The sequence below is a fragment of the Lynx canadensis genome, chromosome D4, assembly GCF_007474595.2.
Source record: "Lynx canadensis isolate LIC74 chromosome D4, mLynCan4.pri.v2, whole genome shotgun sequence".
Taxonomy (NCBI): domain Eukaryota; kingdom Metazoa; phylum Chordata; class Mammalia; order Carnivora; family Felidae; genus Lynx; species Lynx canadensis.
In genome coordinates this window covers 86326766-86343600 of record NC_044315.2, presented here as the reverse complement: position 1 = coordinate 86343600, position 16835 = coordinate 86326766, and the positions used below count along the sequence as shown (strand labels likewise).

The 16835-nt window shown below is 53.5% G+C and overlaps 1 protein-coding gene across 1 annotated transcript in view; it reads left to right on the top strand.

The window, feature by feature from the left end:
• The window catches only part of ENG (endoglin), a 31587-nt gene that overhangs the window by 13912 nt on the left and 840 nt on the right, over window positions 1-16835 (top strand). Inside the window, exons 3-14 of the mRNA XM_030293147.1 lie at window positions 4141-4281; window positions 6846-7011; window positions 7666-7831; window positions 8131-8257; window positions 8689-8863; window positions 9098-9240; window positions 12681-12818; window positions 13041-13079; window positions 13604-13720; window positions 13995-14246; window positions 15569-15623; window positions 16682-16783. Of these exons, the coding sequence (XP_030149007.1) occupies window positions 4141-4281; window positions 6846-7011; window positions 7666-7831; window positions 8131-8257; window positions 8689-8863; window positions 9098-9240; window positions 12681-12818; window positions 13041-13079; window positions 13604-13720; window positions 13995-14246; window positions 15569-15623; window positions 16682-16783 (1621 nt within the window). The remainder of the gene's footprint in view (window positions 1-4140; window positions 4282-6845; window positions 7012-7665; window positions 7832-8130; window positions 8258-8688; window positions 8864-9097; window positions 9241-12680; window positions 12819-13040; window positions 13080-13603; window positions 13721-13994; window positions 14247-15568; window positions 15624-16681; window positions 16784-16835) is intronic.

The window sequence follows — 16835 nt, the reverse complement described above, 5'->3', positions numbered from 1 at the left end:
GTGAGATGTAGCCAAGGCAATTCCAGCTAACTGCCGCCCACCTCTAATGCCAACCTCCCCAGCCCCAACCCATGGCACTCGGGATGGGCGGGCCAGGAGGAAAAGGCAGGGAACGAAAGCCATCCGCTGCTGCATATTTAGCTAGGCACTGGCCAGCACACTCTGGAAGCAGAATCTCACTGAGCCCTCAACCAGTCTGTGAAGCGGGCGTTATCGTTCAGCCGACTTCCCAGATCGGGAAATCGAGCCCCAGAGAAGAAGAGTGACTGCCCAGGGTCACAGGTGAACGCCTGAGCCTGCATTTGAAATCAGACCAGTCTGGCTTTGACCCCCCCTTCCCCTGCCAGCCCGCTTGTGCGTATCATCTGAGTCTGCTGGGCTGGACAGAGGGACGGCTGGCTCCAATCTGGCCGGCTCCAGTCTGGCCCTAGGAGGGTGGGGGCTGCAGGCAGCCCCAAGGCTCCACTCCTAGAAGAATTGCTGGAAGCAACTTTCTATAAGTGGCTACTAGTGTTCAGGGCCTCCTCACCGAAATCCCCCCTTCCCGCCACCAACCGCTGGGCCAACAATGGCATCTGTGGGACACTGGCACAAAAATAGAAACTCGGTCTCCCGCCCACCCACTCGGGGAAGGGGCGGGGGTTGGCCCGGTTCGGAGCTGGGAGTGAGGGGCTGGCCGGCCTGCCCACTTCCACGAGGCTCCCCTGAATTCCCAGGATGTCATTCAGGAGACGGGGAACCTGGAGGTGGGGGGCAAGGCAGACCCCTTTCCTTTGCCTCTGGGCTCTGGGCTGGGAAGGAAGAGGGAAGTCCGTGTGCGTATGAGGGACTGCAGGGATGAGTCAGGGTCACGGGATGGAAATGTTTGCTGTGGAAACCCAACCGGTTTTTTCTGGGAACCAGCTGACTTCGGCCAGGTCCGGGAGCTCCGAGACCCCAGGGAGCCCAGCTTTCCCGACTCCCTGAGTTTCCACGCCGCTCACTCGCCGTGTGGCCCTGGCCCGTGGCTCCCCCTCTTTGTGTCTCAGTCCCCAACCGTACAAGGAGGGACGTGGTGGTAACTGAGTGGCGGGTGGAGAGCTGAGTGTGTCGTGACAAATGTCCCGAAGTGTCAGTCTCTTAATGCCCTCACCCTTGGCGTGACCCGACGCTGACCTCCACTTCTCTTTTTTCACTTCCTTTATCCAGAACCCTACCTGGTATTTGTTCCCAGCCCCGTCCTACCAAGTGGGGAGACTGAGGTACAGGGGAGCAGGTACAGTTGCCAAGCAGCGGCAAGAATGAGGGTTCCCAGGGCTCTTTCCTGCCAGCTCCGAGGGTGCCCTCCCAGCTTTTCTGTCGCCTGCCGAGCTCTCGGGCCGTGGATGCCCGGCAAGGGGCAGAGGACAGATCTCATCCCTGCGGATGAGCGTCTCCAAATCACGGGGCCCATCTCTTCGCTGTGTGCGGCCCCAAAGGTCATTCCCTCGGGTGGGGACAGACAGATGGGGCTAGACAGTGGTGTTGTACCCGTAAAATGGGAGAATAAATACCCGATTCTGCTTCACAAGAGCACATGTCGCCTGCTCAGTACAGGGCCAGGCACAGGTTAAGTTGAACCACGTGAAATTACCGATAGTCAGTTGCTTTGTCAACCGTTTCGTCTAGGTCAAGTTTGCCCGTTTAGAGGGTACAGTTAAACGGCGTTCAGTAGCCACACAGAGCTGTGCAAACAGATGTGATTACACACACATTCAGGGTAAGGAGGCGAGGGCAGTTCCGTTCTCAAAGATTCTGGCGGGTCGGCTGTACCGCGGAGGTGGGTCTCCCTTTGCTCCGGTTAATTTCAAGTAGTCTGCTAATTATACTTCAATTTTTATTTATTTATTTTTATTTTTTTCCTTCTTTTTTAATTTTTTTAAAAAATTTTTTAACGTTTATTTTTGAGACAGAGAGAGACAGAGCATGAACGGGGGAGGGTCAGAGAGAGGGAGACACAGAATCCGAAACAGGTTCCAGGCTCCGAGCTGTCAGCACAGAGCCCAACGCAGGGCTCAAACTCACGGACCGCGAGATCACGACCTGAGCCAAAGTCGGCCGCTTAACCGACTGAGCCACCCAGGCGCCCCTATGCTTCAATTTTTAAATTAATTAATTAAACAACAATTTTAGATAGAGATCACAATCCCGGAACAAAATGTCAGTTCTGACATTTAGATTTGTATTTCATAGTTTCCCCAAATCTATTAAACCCAGCGTTTAACTTTTAAGGTGTTTAGAATGTATACCTATTTTTTTTAAGTTTTATTTAAGTAATCTCCACATCCAAAGTGAGGCTTGAATTCGCAGCCCTGAGATCAAGAGTCCCATTCTCCACTAAGCCAGGCACCCCTAGGGTGCATAAATATTTTACGAAATTGATTTTAAAAGATATTTCAAAAACCAAAATGTTATAAACCCTTTAGAAAACGCTAATTAAACGAGGGGTGCCTGGGTGGCTCATTCGGCGAAGCATCTGACTCTTGGTTTCGGCTCAGGTCATGATCTCACGGTTCAAGTCTGATCTCACAAGTCCAAGCCCCTCATGGGGCTCTGTGCGGACAGCGTGGAGTCTGCTCGGGATTCTCTCTCTCTCCCTCTCTCTCCGCCCCTCCCCTGCTCGCTCGCGCTCTCTCTCAATAAATCAACTATAAAAGAAAACACAGATCAAAAATGTGATCTTATAAAATATAAATTAGAAATATATATTGCTGTATAAATTCGCACAAAAGTCGTGATTCAAAGATAGCCAACCTCAGCAGCTCACTAAAATGGAAGAGCTACTTGTGAAACGTTGAAAATGAAATCACATCGTTCGCTCTTTTGTTTTAAAGAGCAAAGTCACAAACAAAGAGTGACTATGGTGTCATTATTGACTGACGGAAATACTTCTGGGCAGATTTTTCCAGTGGCTGCAGCGCGCTCTCTGGCTCTGTGACATCAGCTGGGGAAATGGCCAGGAGATAATTGGAAGTGAAATCTAAAACTTTCCACTGATGTCTTCATCTTGAAATACCGCTCTCCCTTTGGAGAAGTATGAGGAGGTTTAAGGGGTTAGGTTTTATCTCCGTGTAGAGACTGCCCGCTTTGGAGAGCGGCTGGAGCTCATTTTCCAGTGAAGTGTTTCCATCCATCTTTGTCCTCGTGAGTCCTTGGTGGGGCCCCTGAGGCACGTCCCCGCCTCGGTTTCAGCAGCCCCCCGTTCACTGGCTCAGAAAGTCTTTGGGCAGGGCTGAGGGTGCTGGTCTTTCACTAGAAGCTTTGCCTTGGGGATCGCCGTGTCCTTTTTCTTCTTGGGAATAAGGAGGTACAGAAGAATGTGGGGCCGTAAAGTGAGAGGCGAGGCCTGTCCAAGTGCGTATCCTAGCTCCGTATTTAGTGCTGTGTGATCCTGGGCAAGTGACTTTACCTCTCTGTGCATTTCCTCGTCTATTAAGTGAGAACAATGCTGCCTACCTCTTCAGGTTGTGAGTAGATCAGTCCGTATGCAAAACACTTAGCACAGTCTTGGCACGTAGTAAGCACCACGTAAGTGTTAAGCGTTGTTGTGGATGCGGTTGTGGTTACGAAAGCGTTCTAACTGCATACACCACGGGAGATTAAAACTTTTCATGCAGTAGGTACCTCTCAAGACAAATGATTTCAACTTCCTCGTCTTCTAGCAAAAGGCTGGCGTTCCAGCCACAAAAATACGGGCATTTTAGTGCTTCAAGATAGTAAGGCAAACAGGAACACCGCAAGCTGGGAAGGGGCGGGTGCCTCAGCATGGCTGCCTAGGAACAGAGAAGGGGCACAGGGCGCTAAGTCACACAGATGCTTGCAGGCCTGGTATACAGCAGGTGCTCAATAGAAACAACCACCTTTGATCTACCGGATACAGTTCGGGCTTATTGCCTTTTTAAAAATCTCTTTGGATTCGATGAGACTAATCGCCTTCGTTCACTCAGCAAATATTACCTGAGCATCTCCCGAAGGCCGGGCGCGGCTCTGGGCGCTGGGAGACGGGCAGCCCAGTGGGGCAGGGAGAGGGGAGGGGAAGCTGACTTTGCTACAGCTGAGCTCTTTGCTACAGGCTGAGCAAGCCTGACTGCTGCGCGTGTCCCTCTTCTGCCCCCACCCTAGGAGGTGTCAGAGCTGGAGCTGAAAATCCAGAAGTCCACGCAAAATGGCACGTGGCCCCGAGAGGTGCTCCTGGTCCTCAGCGCGAACAAGAACGTGCTCCTGCGGCTACAGGCCCCAGGAATCCCACTCAACCTGGCCTTCGTGAGTGTGTTACCTCCAACCTGGGCGGAGGCCCCTGCTGTCCGTCTCTGTGGGCCGGGCTCCCCTGCCCCAGCAGCCCCGCTTCTCCTTTTCATTCTGACATTACTCACCCGGGCCCTGCCTGGCGAATCCCATGGGGCCCTGATGAGAGAGCCCAAAAGGCGGCAGGGTCTGGGGTAAAGATTCCAAACCCGGACGTGGGAGTCAGGGTGACGGGCAACCCCGGCCAGCTCCAGTCTTCTTGCATCACCTCTGTTTTCCCTTCTGTCCGGTGGCAGGATCGGATTCAGTGACATCCCGTAAAGTAATCTGGTCACTGTCTTTGAAGAAGGTACAAGATCTGCTTGAAAACATTTATGTACAAAGGAAAAGGAAACCTAACAATGTGTTAATAGTGGTTACGGCTGGGAAGTGGGATTGAGAGAGGTATTTATTTGTTCTTTACGCTTTTGTTGAATTTGCAACATTTGCTCTCATGAGCATGGCCTACACTGGAGAAAAAAAATATGTTTTAAAAACTCAGGTTTTAAGTGTCAGGCACACCCACCAGAGAGGAGGTCAACTGGCTGGGACCCACAGCAAGGGGGCGGGGGTCAGGGCTGGAGGAGGTGGGGTGGCCTGTGGGCACTGCCTCCCCTACTGGAAGGCCCTGGGAGGTGGCCCCCAGATGGGAGCAGCTGCTGTTTACCGCCAGAGAAAGTGGAGGGCAGGGGTGGGGGTGAACAGCAAAGATAACAGGGGGAGAGAGACACAGAAAGAAAAATGGGACTAGGCAGAGGCAGCATGTTGTGGGAGGGACAGACAGACACTCAGAGAAACCACAGACAGAGGAGGAGGAGGGGAGCTGGGAACCCAGACAGACCCAGATCCAGGGCTGCCTGGGAGATGGGCCCAGAGACGAGAGCGGTTGGGGGTGGGGTGAAGCAGCCAGGCTGGCCCCAGGCACCAGAGGGAGAGGGCCAGCCTGAAAGCCCGGGGAGCCACGGACACCGATCAGGAGGGCAGAGCCCGAACAGCCCCATGTGGTACTTCCCTCTGTTCCCCGTGGGGTAAATCAAGGCCCCGTGGAGAGCCAGGCCTGCCAGGGCTCCTCCTCCCCGCCTTGACTTGCAGCCCCCCCCCCCCTTCCCCTTCCCGTTCCTGGGCCCTGCAGGCGGGGCCCTGGGTGACGCAGGGAACACGAAAATGCACCCGCCTGGCAGGAAGGTCGCAGTAGTGGCTGGCTCCGGCCAGGCCAGGCCTTCCTCCCTGCAACTAAGAATACTCAAGATGGGGGTGGGGCACTGTCGGAGCTGCTGGCGTCCCAGCCACAGCTACCTGAGCGGGTGGAGGGACTCCACCAGAGGGGCCGCAGCAGGGTTTGGGGCTCGGGCCTCTGGGTCTGACCCAGCACCAGGCAATTGACAAACGCCTTGCCCTTTAATCCCTGTTACATTCCCATTTTACAGATGATGACCCTGAGAGTCAGACTGGGTAAAGGTCCCTCCTCTCCTCCAGCTCTAAACCACTGCCCCAGCCCTTCTATCATGGGGGCTGGGATCCTCACCCGGGCGCTCATCACTTTGTTCCCTCGTTTAAGTCCTGCTCCGTTCTAGGTGGACCATTCTGTGGTGTCTTGCCTACCCCCACTGTCAGGCAGTCCCCCTTAGTATCTAGCCTGAAGCCCTTAAGGTGGTATTGTTCCAGAGCGATGCGCCTGGCTTTGAAGATGGAATGCAAAGGAACTCCTGAGTCTGGGGCCCCTCTGAATCCTTTTGGCTTCAACAGAACACCTCCTCCAGGAAGTCTTCCCTGCTTCCTTCCCCTGGCCCACCAGGGTCTCACCTGAGGCATGGGCAGTAGAGCAGTGAGGTGCTAGAGGCCTCCCGATTCCCATCCCTGTCCCTCCAGAGACCTGTCTTGCTCCCTTGCGTCTGTTAAATAACATCCTCCGTCTACCGTTGTTTCAAATGACTTGAGGCATGACTGGCTTCTGGGCGGTAAGATCCCCCAGGGCAGGGACAATCCCTTAGTCTCTCATTCATTCATTCATTTACTCGTTTGTTTCTTCTTTCCTTCCTTGCTCCCTTCCCTCGGCACAAAGAGAACCTGCTATGTGCTGGGTATCTGCGTAAATCTGACACGTCAGGATCCCCGGTGCTGGGCCCAGGGCCCGGGCACAAAGTCAGATTAATGTTTCCCAGTGCCTACTATGTGTCTGGCACCATGCGGGGGTGGGCAAGGCACACACTGTGCCTCACAGACCCTAGCCACATAATGTCACAAGGGTAGGTTGAATGAGTAACACTATGGAAGGCGGGGGAGGTGGTGTTTGAATGAACAGGTGAATGAACACAGATGCGTGTCCATCCGGCACCCCAGGTATGGGAGGGAGATGGGACAGATCTGGCTCTGGGCAGGGGGTCAATTAGTGGGCTTCAGATTTATCAGGCTCGGGATTCTCAGCCCTGCCTCCTCCAGTTAACCAACTGGCTGCCTCCCCAAGTCACCTCCCAACCTCCTGAATGGAACAGAGGGGGCTCAGGCCCAGGAACAGCACTCTGAGCCTCCACGTGTCTTCCCAGGACCCCAAGATGGTCATCTTCCAAGGACACCCAGGAATCAACACCACAAAGCTGCCACCCCTCACCACCAAGAGTCAGCTCCTCAACTGGGCAGATACAAAGGGCCCCATCGCATCTGTCGCTGAGCTGAACGACCCTGAAAGCATCCTCCTCCGTCTGGACCAAGGTCAGCTTCCCCCAGCAGCCTCTTTGGACTCAGGACTCAGCTCTGGAAAAAAAAAATGTGAATTCCTCTGACCCGTTCCTCAGATGTGGACACTAAAGCTCCAAACTGGGATGTGATTTGCCCCAGGTCACATAGAGCAAGTCAGTGCTCTAAGGGGACAGTAATTTTTGACCTGGAAAGCAGCACATTTACATTGTTTATTGTGCACCTACTATGTGTTCAGTCCTATGCTAGGCATCTGGGGAGTCTGTGCAGACGGACCCAGATCCTGCCATCCTGGAGCCAACACCGTGGTGGGGAGATGAATACATTCCATAATTTCAGGTCATGGTAAATGCCGTAAGAAAGAAGAAAGTTAAAAAAAAAAAAAAAAAAAGAAAGAAGAAAGTGAGGTGATGCGCTGGTCATTGCTGGGCTGCACCCCTAACCTGAGCCATGGGTTCATGCCTTTATTACCCCTGTGTTGACAGATGAGGCAACAGGCCGGGGGGATTTGCCCCAGGTCACCTGGCAGTAAGTGGTGGAGGGGAGACTTGAACTCCGGTCCTCCCAGGCACCCCACTTCCTTGCCGCTCCACCCTGCCCACCCCACTTTTACTGTGTAGCGGTGCCAGGCTGCTCCAGAGAGGAACTGAGGTGAGCTTGTCCCCACAGCCCCAGGGTCACCGTCCTCCTGCAGCCTGGAACCCCTCATGGACATGGGCCACATGCTCGAATGGAAGCCGCTCACTCCGGCCTCTGTCCGGGGCTGTCGTTTGGAAGGTGTGCCTGGCCACAAGGAAGCACACATCGTGAGGGTCCTGCCAGGCACCCAGGACAGGTAAGCGTGCCTGACCCCGCCCCAGGCCCCCCGTCCGCATCAAGCCCCACCCCTGGCTAGTAACAGTATTGTTTCTGCCACCTTATCTCTGGGCCCCGCCCCTTATGGACCTGAGCCCCACCCACTTCCACGCCCATCCCCCCCCCCCCCCCCCCCCCGGACCTACAGAGACCAGGCGAAAGCCCTCAATCGCTGCCCACCAGACCCCAGGCCTGGTCCCCTCCTGGCCAGTCTCCATCAGGTCCCGCCCAACCCCGCATTCCTGCCCTGCGCTGACGCCGGGGTCTGTCTCCCTGTAGGCCCCGGACAGTGACCGTGAAGGTGGAACTGCGTTGTGCCTCGGGGGATCCGGACGCTGTGCTTATCCTGCAAGGGCCCCCCTATGTGTCCTGGCTCATCGACGCCAACCACAACATGCAGATCTGGGTGAGTCTTGTTCGGCGACGCAGACAGCCCTGCGCGGGCCTCGCAGGGGCTCTCCAAAGAGGGAACCCAAACTCCCCGCATTAGCACCCCAGCCCTGAGCCTTCACACATCCACCTTCTTCCTCTGTGCACTATCTGTTCTTCCTTCAGACCTCCACCCAGATGGCACCTCCTCCGTGAAGCTTTCCATCATCCCTTCGGGAGGCCCCTACCCCAGCCCACAGGGTCAGGGAAGTTTCCTGGAGAAGTGAACCCCAAGCTGATGTGAAGGACAAACAGCAGCCAGGAGATGAGGGGAGGTAGCCCAGGCAGAGAGGAAACCGTAGGAGCAAAGGACGGTGGCACTGAGGCCTGCCATAACCCTGGCTGGCCTGCGGCGCCCCTGCCAGGCTGCCCCCTGACTGCGGCTGTGGCTCCCTGCTCTCTTGTTAGACCACTGGGGAATACTCCTTCAAGATCTTTCCAGAGAAGAACATCCGCGGCTTTGTGCTCCCTGACACACCCCAAGGCCTGCTGGGGGAGGCCCGGAGACTCAACGCCAGCGTGGTGGCATCGTTCGTGGAGCTCCCGCTGGCCAGTGTCGTCTCGCTGCAGGCCCGCAGCTGCGGTGAGCACCCTCCTCCCTTCCCTCGCCCTCTCCCTGGATCAGTGGCCCCGGGACAGCGAAAGTGTCCCTGGCCGCTGTGTGAACGGGGCCGCTGCGTCAGCCCAGGGGAGCCCTGTCTTCCTGTCCCCTGTCTTCCTTGTGCCCCGCCTGAGGACTGAGCGGCTAGTTACCGAAGCGCTTGGTGCCTGGCGCACAGGGAGCGCTGACTGCCTGCCGGCCTCTGCTGCCCTGCAGGTGGTGAGCTGCAGACCTCTCCGGCACCTGTCCAGACCACCCCTCCCAAGGAGAGCTGCAACCAGGAGCTGCTCCTGTCCCTGATCCAGCCCAAGTGCTCCGAAGGCGTCATGACTCTGGTACTCAAGAAAGATCTCATCTCGGTAAGGGCATCCCCACCCCCCAGCCCCAGGGAGCAGAGCTGGTCCTTCCTTTAGGCCAAGAATCTTGGGGGTCCTGTGCGCCTGGGTGGCTCAGTAGGCTAAGCGTCTGACTTCGGCGCAGGTCACGATCTCGCGGTTCGTGGGTTCGAGCCCCGCGTCGGGCTCTGTGCTGACAGCGTAGAGCCTGGCACCTGCTTCGGATTCTGTGTCTCCCTCTCTCTCTGCCCCTCCCCCGCTCATGCTCTGTCTCTCTCTCTCTCTCTCTCTCTCTCTCAAAAACGAAACGCTTAAAAAAGCAGATAGTAGTTAGTCATCATTAATTAATCCTAAATGCAGGTTGAGCTGAGGGGTCATTTAACAGAATATTTTAAACAACATAATCTCCACCAGATTGAAGAACAAGGCACTTACTATAAAAATAACACTGGATTTTTTTTTTTTAATGTGAAAAACCAGAAAAGAAAATCGCAGTCTTCCTGCCCAAAGACAGTGGCCACCAATATTTTAGTGTGTTTCTCAAACATGTTCTCTGTGGATTTCTTACATGGTGAAATCCTGTCCAATGCACTTGTCTGTCTCCTGCTATATTCACTTCACGTATTTTTAACTTTGACGAATGTACTTAATATCACTTTAATGAGCGCATATTCCATCATATTGACATGACATAATTAACCCTTCCTCCCTTGTCAGACATTTAGATTGCTTCCAGTTGTGCAACGTTATAAATGCGCAGAAAATATTGTGCATTCTTTACATAGGATTATTTTCTTGGGATAGATTTCCACATTAGTGAGATTTCTGGGTCAAAATGATTGAATATTCTGTTAAGTTTTGATACCTGTTGCCAACCTACTTTCCAAAAGATTCTAGTTTTCACTGCTGGTTTAGGGGAGCACTTTGACTCTCTCTCCAGACAATGATTTAAGGAAAAAACAAAAACCAAAAAAAAAAAACCAAAAAACAAAACAAAACACCTTTGCCAGAGCACCTGGCTGGCTCTGTTGGTGAGGCATGTGATTCTTGATCTTGGGGTCGTGAGTTGAAGCCCCACGCTGGGCATAGGGCTTCCTTAAAAAATAAAAATAAAATAGAATTTTAAAAATTCCAAAAAACTTTGCCAACGAGAGGTGGGACATGGTGTTCTTATTTCAATTTTTAATTCTTTGATTAGTAGTATGGGCACGGCTCCATGTGACCTAAGCTCTTTATCAAGGTAGCTCAGTGTTTTTCTTGATGATTTTTATATAAGCATTTTACATTTAAAAAAGGGAGGGGGGGGCTTTGTCCATTATTCTTACTTGAAATAACCTTGTTCTAAATTCTGGCTACAGTGATTTTTGTGTCTTTGGACATTTTAAAGTTTTGGAGTTTTTTTTTTTAAGTTTTTTTTTTTTTTTAATTTTTTTTTTCAACGTTCATTTATTTTTGGGACAGAGAGAGACAGAGCATGAACGGGGGAGGGGCAGAGAGAGAGGGAGACACAGCATCGGAAACAGGCTCCAGGCTCCGAGCCATCAGCCCAGAGCCTGACGCGGGGCTCGAACTCACGGACCGCGAGATCGTGACCTGGCTGAAGTCGGACGCTTAACCGACTGCGCCACCCAGGCGCCCCTTTTTAAGTTTATTTTGAGAGAGTGCAAGCAGGGTAGGGGCAGAGAGAGGGAAGAGAATCCCAAGCAGGCTCTGTGCCGTCAGTGCAGAGCCCAATGTGGGGCTCAAACTCACAAACCGCGAGATCACGACCTGAGCCGAGATCATGATCTGAGCCAAAATCAAGCTTAACCACCTGAGCCCCCAGGCGCCCCTGTTTTTGGACACTTAAAAACACTGGGCCATCCTAGCTGCCCATCTTCCCCTGTGGGATTTCTTCCAGCCTGAGGCAGGAAATCTTTGCCGGGGCCTCGACAAATCACCCATGTTCTCAGGGATTTTGAGAGTGACACTTAAATCTGTAGTTAGGTCCATGTGGAAATTTGGGGGGGGGGCTGCGGGGTTCAGGGGCAATACGAATCGCCACCTGTCTGCTGCCCCGCTCTTCTCCCCCTCTGCCTCTATCTGGCTGGCATTACTGCTGCCCAACCCAAGGGGTCTGGATGAGTACACTGTAATCCATCAATCTTTGGAACGTTACATGACAATTCAAAAGAATGTGCTAGATCTAGAAATATAGAGAAATATATATTATGATTTATACTTACCAAACTAAGCTACAGGGTGGACAGTATGATGCCATTTGTTAAAAATACAAAAAACAAAAACAAAAACAAAAAAAACCCACCTGCACATTTTCTGAGTACAGCATCCATGTAGAAGAAAATACAAAGAAAAGGGTCTGAACAGAATTACCCCAACACAGAGCGTCCTACCCTCTCATTGATTTATGAAATGTGGTCAGCGTGCAGAATTTGAATTCCAGGCCTATGGGTCACTGCGGCTTGACCCAGAGTCATTTTTATTTGGTGGGCTATTATCTCCTAAGATGGCTCTGGGCATCTGGGGGGCAGTAGCAGTCAGGAGTGGCATTCTGGAGGAGTAGATGTGAGTTAGTTGGATTCGGGTGCTCACTCAACTCTAAGACTCCGAGATTCTTTGATCCTACAAGTGTGACTGAAAAATTCTAAGATTGGTTCTTCTAAGAGAGGAGGTGGCGAACGTTGGTCCTCTGTGTTTCTATAAATAAAGTGTTACTACCCCACAGCCCATTCATTCACCTGTTTCTATAGCTGCTTTCAGGCTATGATGGCAAAGTTTGGTAATTACAACTGCGAGCACATGGCCCACGGAATCTGTTTATCTGGCCCTTTATAGGAAAAATTTGCCAACCCCACGTCTAAGAGTCTAGGGTTCTGAGACTGGGTTATGCTGGTGGGATTACACGCCCCTGGGATGTGGGCAATGATTTTATGTAGAACTCAAATTAATGTTTTAAATTTTAATAGTGCTGCATTTATTTGAACTATATATATTAGAAGAAAAACAAATAGTAAATCAAGCTCATGATGTCATAGATATACTTAGGACAAGGCTAAGTACAAAAGTGAGTGTAGTTTTTTGTTTTTTGTTTTTTTTTTTTTTTAATGTTTATCTACTTTGAGAGAGTGCATGTGTGCATGAGTAGGGGAGGGGCAGGGAGAGAGGGAGAGAGGGAGAGAGAGTCCCAAGCAGGCTCCACGCTCAGCACAGAGCCTGATACAGGGCTCGATCCCACAACCCTGAGATCATGACCTGAGCCAAAATCAAGAGTCAGATGCTTAACTGAGCCCCAGGAAAAGTCTTAAGACTTAAATGGTGTGGTGTAAGATCTAACAAAAATGAAGACGGGAGAAGCTGATTTGGGAGCCTTGGGTTATGTCAGTCCTTGGTGCTGGGGGTATGACGGGCAGGCCCCAGAGCCCCATGCCTCCTGACGGTGCCCCCCTCCTCCAATCCTGGCCCAGACTCTGAGGTGCACCATCACAAGCCTGACCTTCTGGGACCCCAGCTGCCAGGCTGAGGACAGAGATGAACAGTTTGTCCTGCGCAGCACCTACTCCAGCTGTGGCACGGAAGTGACAGACAATGTGGTCAGTAATGAGGTAAGAACTAGGATGGGCAGGAAAGGTATCTGGGCCAGCTTAGCTGGTGCCTCCTTGACCTTCCAGGTTGAAGGGCCTTTGGGAGAGTGTGGTGTGGTGCTCAGTAGAAGACAAACTTAGCCATCGGTTGCCTCAGTCTTCCCATCCATTAAATGGGTGGTTTGGGTGGGAAAGTACCCTCTGGGGTACTTTGTGGCTCTGACCTTGGCTCTTTTCCTGCAGGTGGTCATCAACCTCTTGTCGAGTTCATCACCGCAACGGGTGAGATGGATGGTTACCATGCTAACCCATCTGGTTCAGGGTCCTGGCGCCCCTTCCTGGCCTGGGAGGGAGCAGGCTTCAGAAAACTCAGGCCCCGATCCTGGCAAGCCATGTTATCTTGAGTGTACCTCAGTCTCCCCCAGTACTGTTTGGGGTTACATTCTCAGCCTCTCCAGTCAGAGGATTCTAGTACATACTGGCTGTGTGGCCTTGTACAAATCCACTAAGCTTTCTGGGCCCAGAAGTTATGTCTGTAAACAGGGGTGTAAGAAAGGATCCCCCCCACGGGGGTGCCTGTGAACAGTCACCGAGCAGACACATGGAAAACCATTCACACACGCCTGGCACAGGGCAAGTTCTTGATAAATATTAGCTTTGTTTTTTGTTTTTTTAAGGGGGACAATCAGGGTCAGGCCGCAACTTGGGACCATGGCTCCTACTCCCACCCCCACCCGCACCCCTTCCTTACCTTCCTAAGCTGGGTGCCTCCCAGACTGACCATCCCCCGCTCCTGTCTCCCACAGAAAAAGGTGCACTGCATCAACATGGAGGGCCTCTCCTTCCAGCTGGGCCTGTATCTCAGCCCGCACTTCCTCCAGGCCTCCAACACCATCGAGCTGGGGCAACAAGGCTTTGTGCAGGTACTGGCCTTGACCTCTCCGCCTGCCCACTCCCGGGATCCTTAGAACCTTCCTTTCCACCATTAGTTCAGAGAAGGTGTGTGAGGAGGCAGCCAGCACGGTGCGTGGGGGAGGGGGAGACACTGGGTGGAAGGTGTTCTCCTCCTCGTTTGCTCCAGGCAGACCCAGGGCGGTCCTTATCGCTGGGGTGGAGCTCCAGAATGAATCTGGCTTATTCCACGAGAGCAAGGGTGAGTAACTGACCATGCCTCATCACTCTCGCCTCCCCCTGCAGGTGAGCATGTCCCCATCGATCCCTGAGCTCATGCTCCAGCTGGACAGCTGCCAACTGGATTTGGGGCCTGACGCGGACACCGTGGAGCTCATCCAGAGCCAGGTAGCCAAGGGCAGCTGTGTAAGCCTGCTGTCCCCAGGCCCTGGTGGTGACATGCGCTTCAGCTTCCTCCTCCGTGGCTACATGGTGCCCACACCCACGACTGGCACCCTCAGCTGCACCATAACCCTGCGCCCGAGGACTTGGTCCCTGGTGAGTGGAGGCTGAGCCAAGCTCAGCTTCAAGGGTGGCTTCGGGCCCGGGATTTCCAGGAAGGGATGTTATGGGAGCAGCTGGCCAGGGGCAGAACCAGACTGGCGTGTGGCTTCTGGCTACCAAGGGTACTCTTTGTGCCACCCTGCTGCCGTCTGATGGCTTTGCTGTATCTCGGACATTAGTAGGATTTGCTGCTGCCCCCATCCATCCTTCCTTCCATCCATCCATCGTTCCTTTCTTCTATCCATCTCTCCTTTTTTCCATCTATCCATCAATCCTTCCATCTACTCATCCTTCTACCATCCACCCATCTGTTCTTCCATCCATCCGTCTGTCTGGCCCTCCTTCCATCATCCATCATTCCATCCATCCATCCATTTGTCCTTCCACCAATTCATCCACCCACCATCTGTCCTCCCATCTTTCCTTTCTTTCTTCCACCTATCCATCCTTCCTTTCTTTGGCCATTTTTCTTCCCTTCATCTTTCCACCATCCATCCTTCCAACAACCACTCATTCTTCCTTTCTTCCATCCATGCATCCTTCCAGCACCCATCTATGTTCATGCATCCTGCCTTCCACCATCCCACCTAGCCATCCATTCATCAATTGACACTTCTCATCATCCCACCCAGTCATTCATCCGTAGTCCTTCCACCAGCCAGACAGCAGCCTCCTACCATCCCACCCGGTCATCCATCAACCTACCCACCCAGACTTAGCCCTCTTTCCATGCGGTGCAGTCACCAATGCCACTACATTAAACAAGTCTCAGCAAAGAGGGGTTAAGATAAAGGACACAAAATTCTGATTTTCTCTTTCACCGTCCGGTGGGGATCCCCGTTCTCAGGCACACAGCTCTGGACACACACACCCCCAGGCCCTGGCACACAGAAGGATCTCCAGGATTAGAAACCTCTCTGATTGTATGAAGCTAGGAAAGCCTCTGAGCCACTCCTGAGTGGGCCTCTCCACCCTAGACTCAGTGGGCATGGGCCTCTGGGCTGACCTGGCTCATTTCTCCCAGGTGTTGACAAGTGTCACAGATGCAGGCCAGAGTGACCCCACAATCCTCACGGGAGTCAGGAGCCTCCCAGGGGACATCCCAGTAGCAGCAAAGGGCCATCCATCCTCCCTCAGTACAGATCTCCCAGGACTTACCCAAAGGCTCCCAGCTAGAAAGTGGTGGGATGGGATCCACAGCCAAGGCCCCAGGGTGCGTTGTGACAGGCCAGGATCACAGAGCCAGGGAACAAGCCCTGAAGCTGCCTCCTGCAAAGACTGCGCCATTCATTCACCACTCTCTCTTCCTCCTCCAGGAAGTCCACAGGACTATTTCTATGCGTCTGAACATCGTCAGCCCTGGCCTGCCTGGTGAGTCCCTCTAGGGTCCGGGGGCTGAGGCCAGAGTAGGGCCTGCTGGATGGCCCAGAGGGGTGTGGCACAGACATGCAGAGAGGACCCCAGAAAGAGCAGCCCTGGGAGGAGGGCAGAAGGGTCCCCAGAAGCCTAGAGTAGGATTCACGCCGCATCTTCTAGATAGAAAGTCTTTGCTCTTGACTACCCTGTGGACCACATCCCAGGCATTTAGATCTTCCAAATGTCCATGGTTGCTAGCTGACCTTGCTGGGTGTGTGTGCGTGGTGGGGGGTCCTAGAATCAAATGAGGCAGAAGGCACATTGGGATGGGGCTGGCCCCCCCCATGTGGAGGATGTTCCTTCAGCCCAGCACGCTCCAGGCTCCTTGTTAATTCCCTTTGGGCCCAGGACCCCACTAGGCAGAGGAGGTCACTGACACTGGGGACAGAGGTCGGGGGGGGGGGGCACCTGCTTCCTTGCCACCCCACCTGGGCCAGGATGGAGCCCCCAACCCCAGCCCATACCAAGAGAGCAGGCCTAATTACCCCACTGCATAGATGGGAGCTTAAAGGTCCAAGAGGAGGCCCATAGTCACACAGGAGGCCAGAGTGTCGATGGAACGAGGCTTGGGAAAACCCAAGAACAGAGTGCCCTGGCCCATCACGACCGTAGTACGGGGCTCAGAGAGGCGCAGGGATTGACCCAAGGTCCCACAGTAGGGTGGGGCAGGCTCTGCACTCCCAGGCCTCACTCACTCTTGGCTCAGATTATACCATCTGTTCTCCCTAAAAACGCATCTCCATCAGCCCTGGAAGGCAGAGGCATGGACCAAAGGCCTGGCTGGGCCCTCTGGGTGAACGGTCAGAACAACCATGGCTTAGTGCCAGGCATGAGTATGATGAATCCATTTGCTAGATGAGGAGACTGAGGTTCAGAGAAGTCAGAGTCAGTGGCAGAGCTGGGGCTGACCTCCCCACCTCCCCAAATCTGTGCTCCTGGCCGGCACAACAGGGTAGGGGGCCAGGGAGGAGGCCACAGTGCTGATTGCGGCCACCCTTCCCTTGCGCGCATAGACAAAGGCCTCGTCCTGCCCGCCGTGCTGGGCATCACCTTTGGCGCCTTCCTTATCGGGGCCCTGCTCACCGCTGCACTCTGGTACATCTACTCGCACACGCGTGAGTATCCCAGGCCCCCGCCATGAGTGCTCAGGACCCCTCTACCACCATC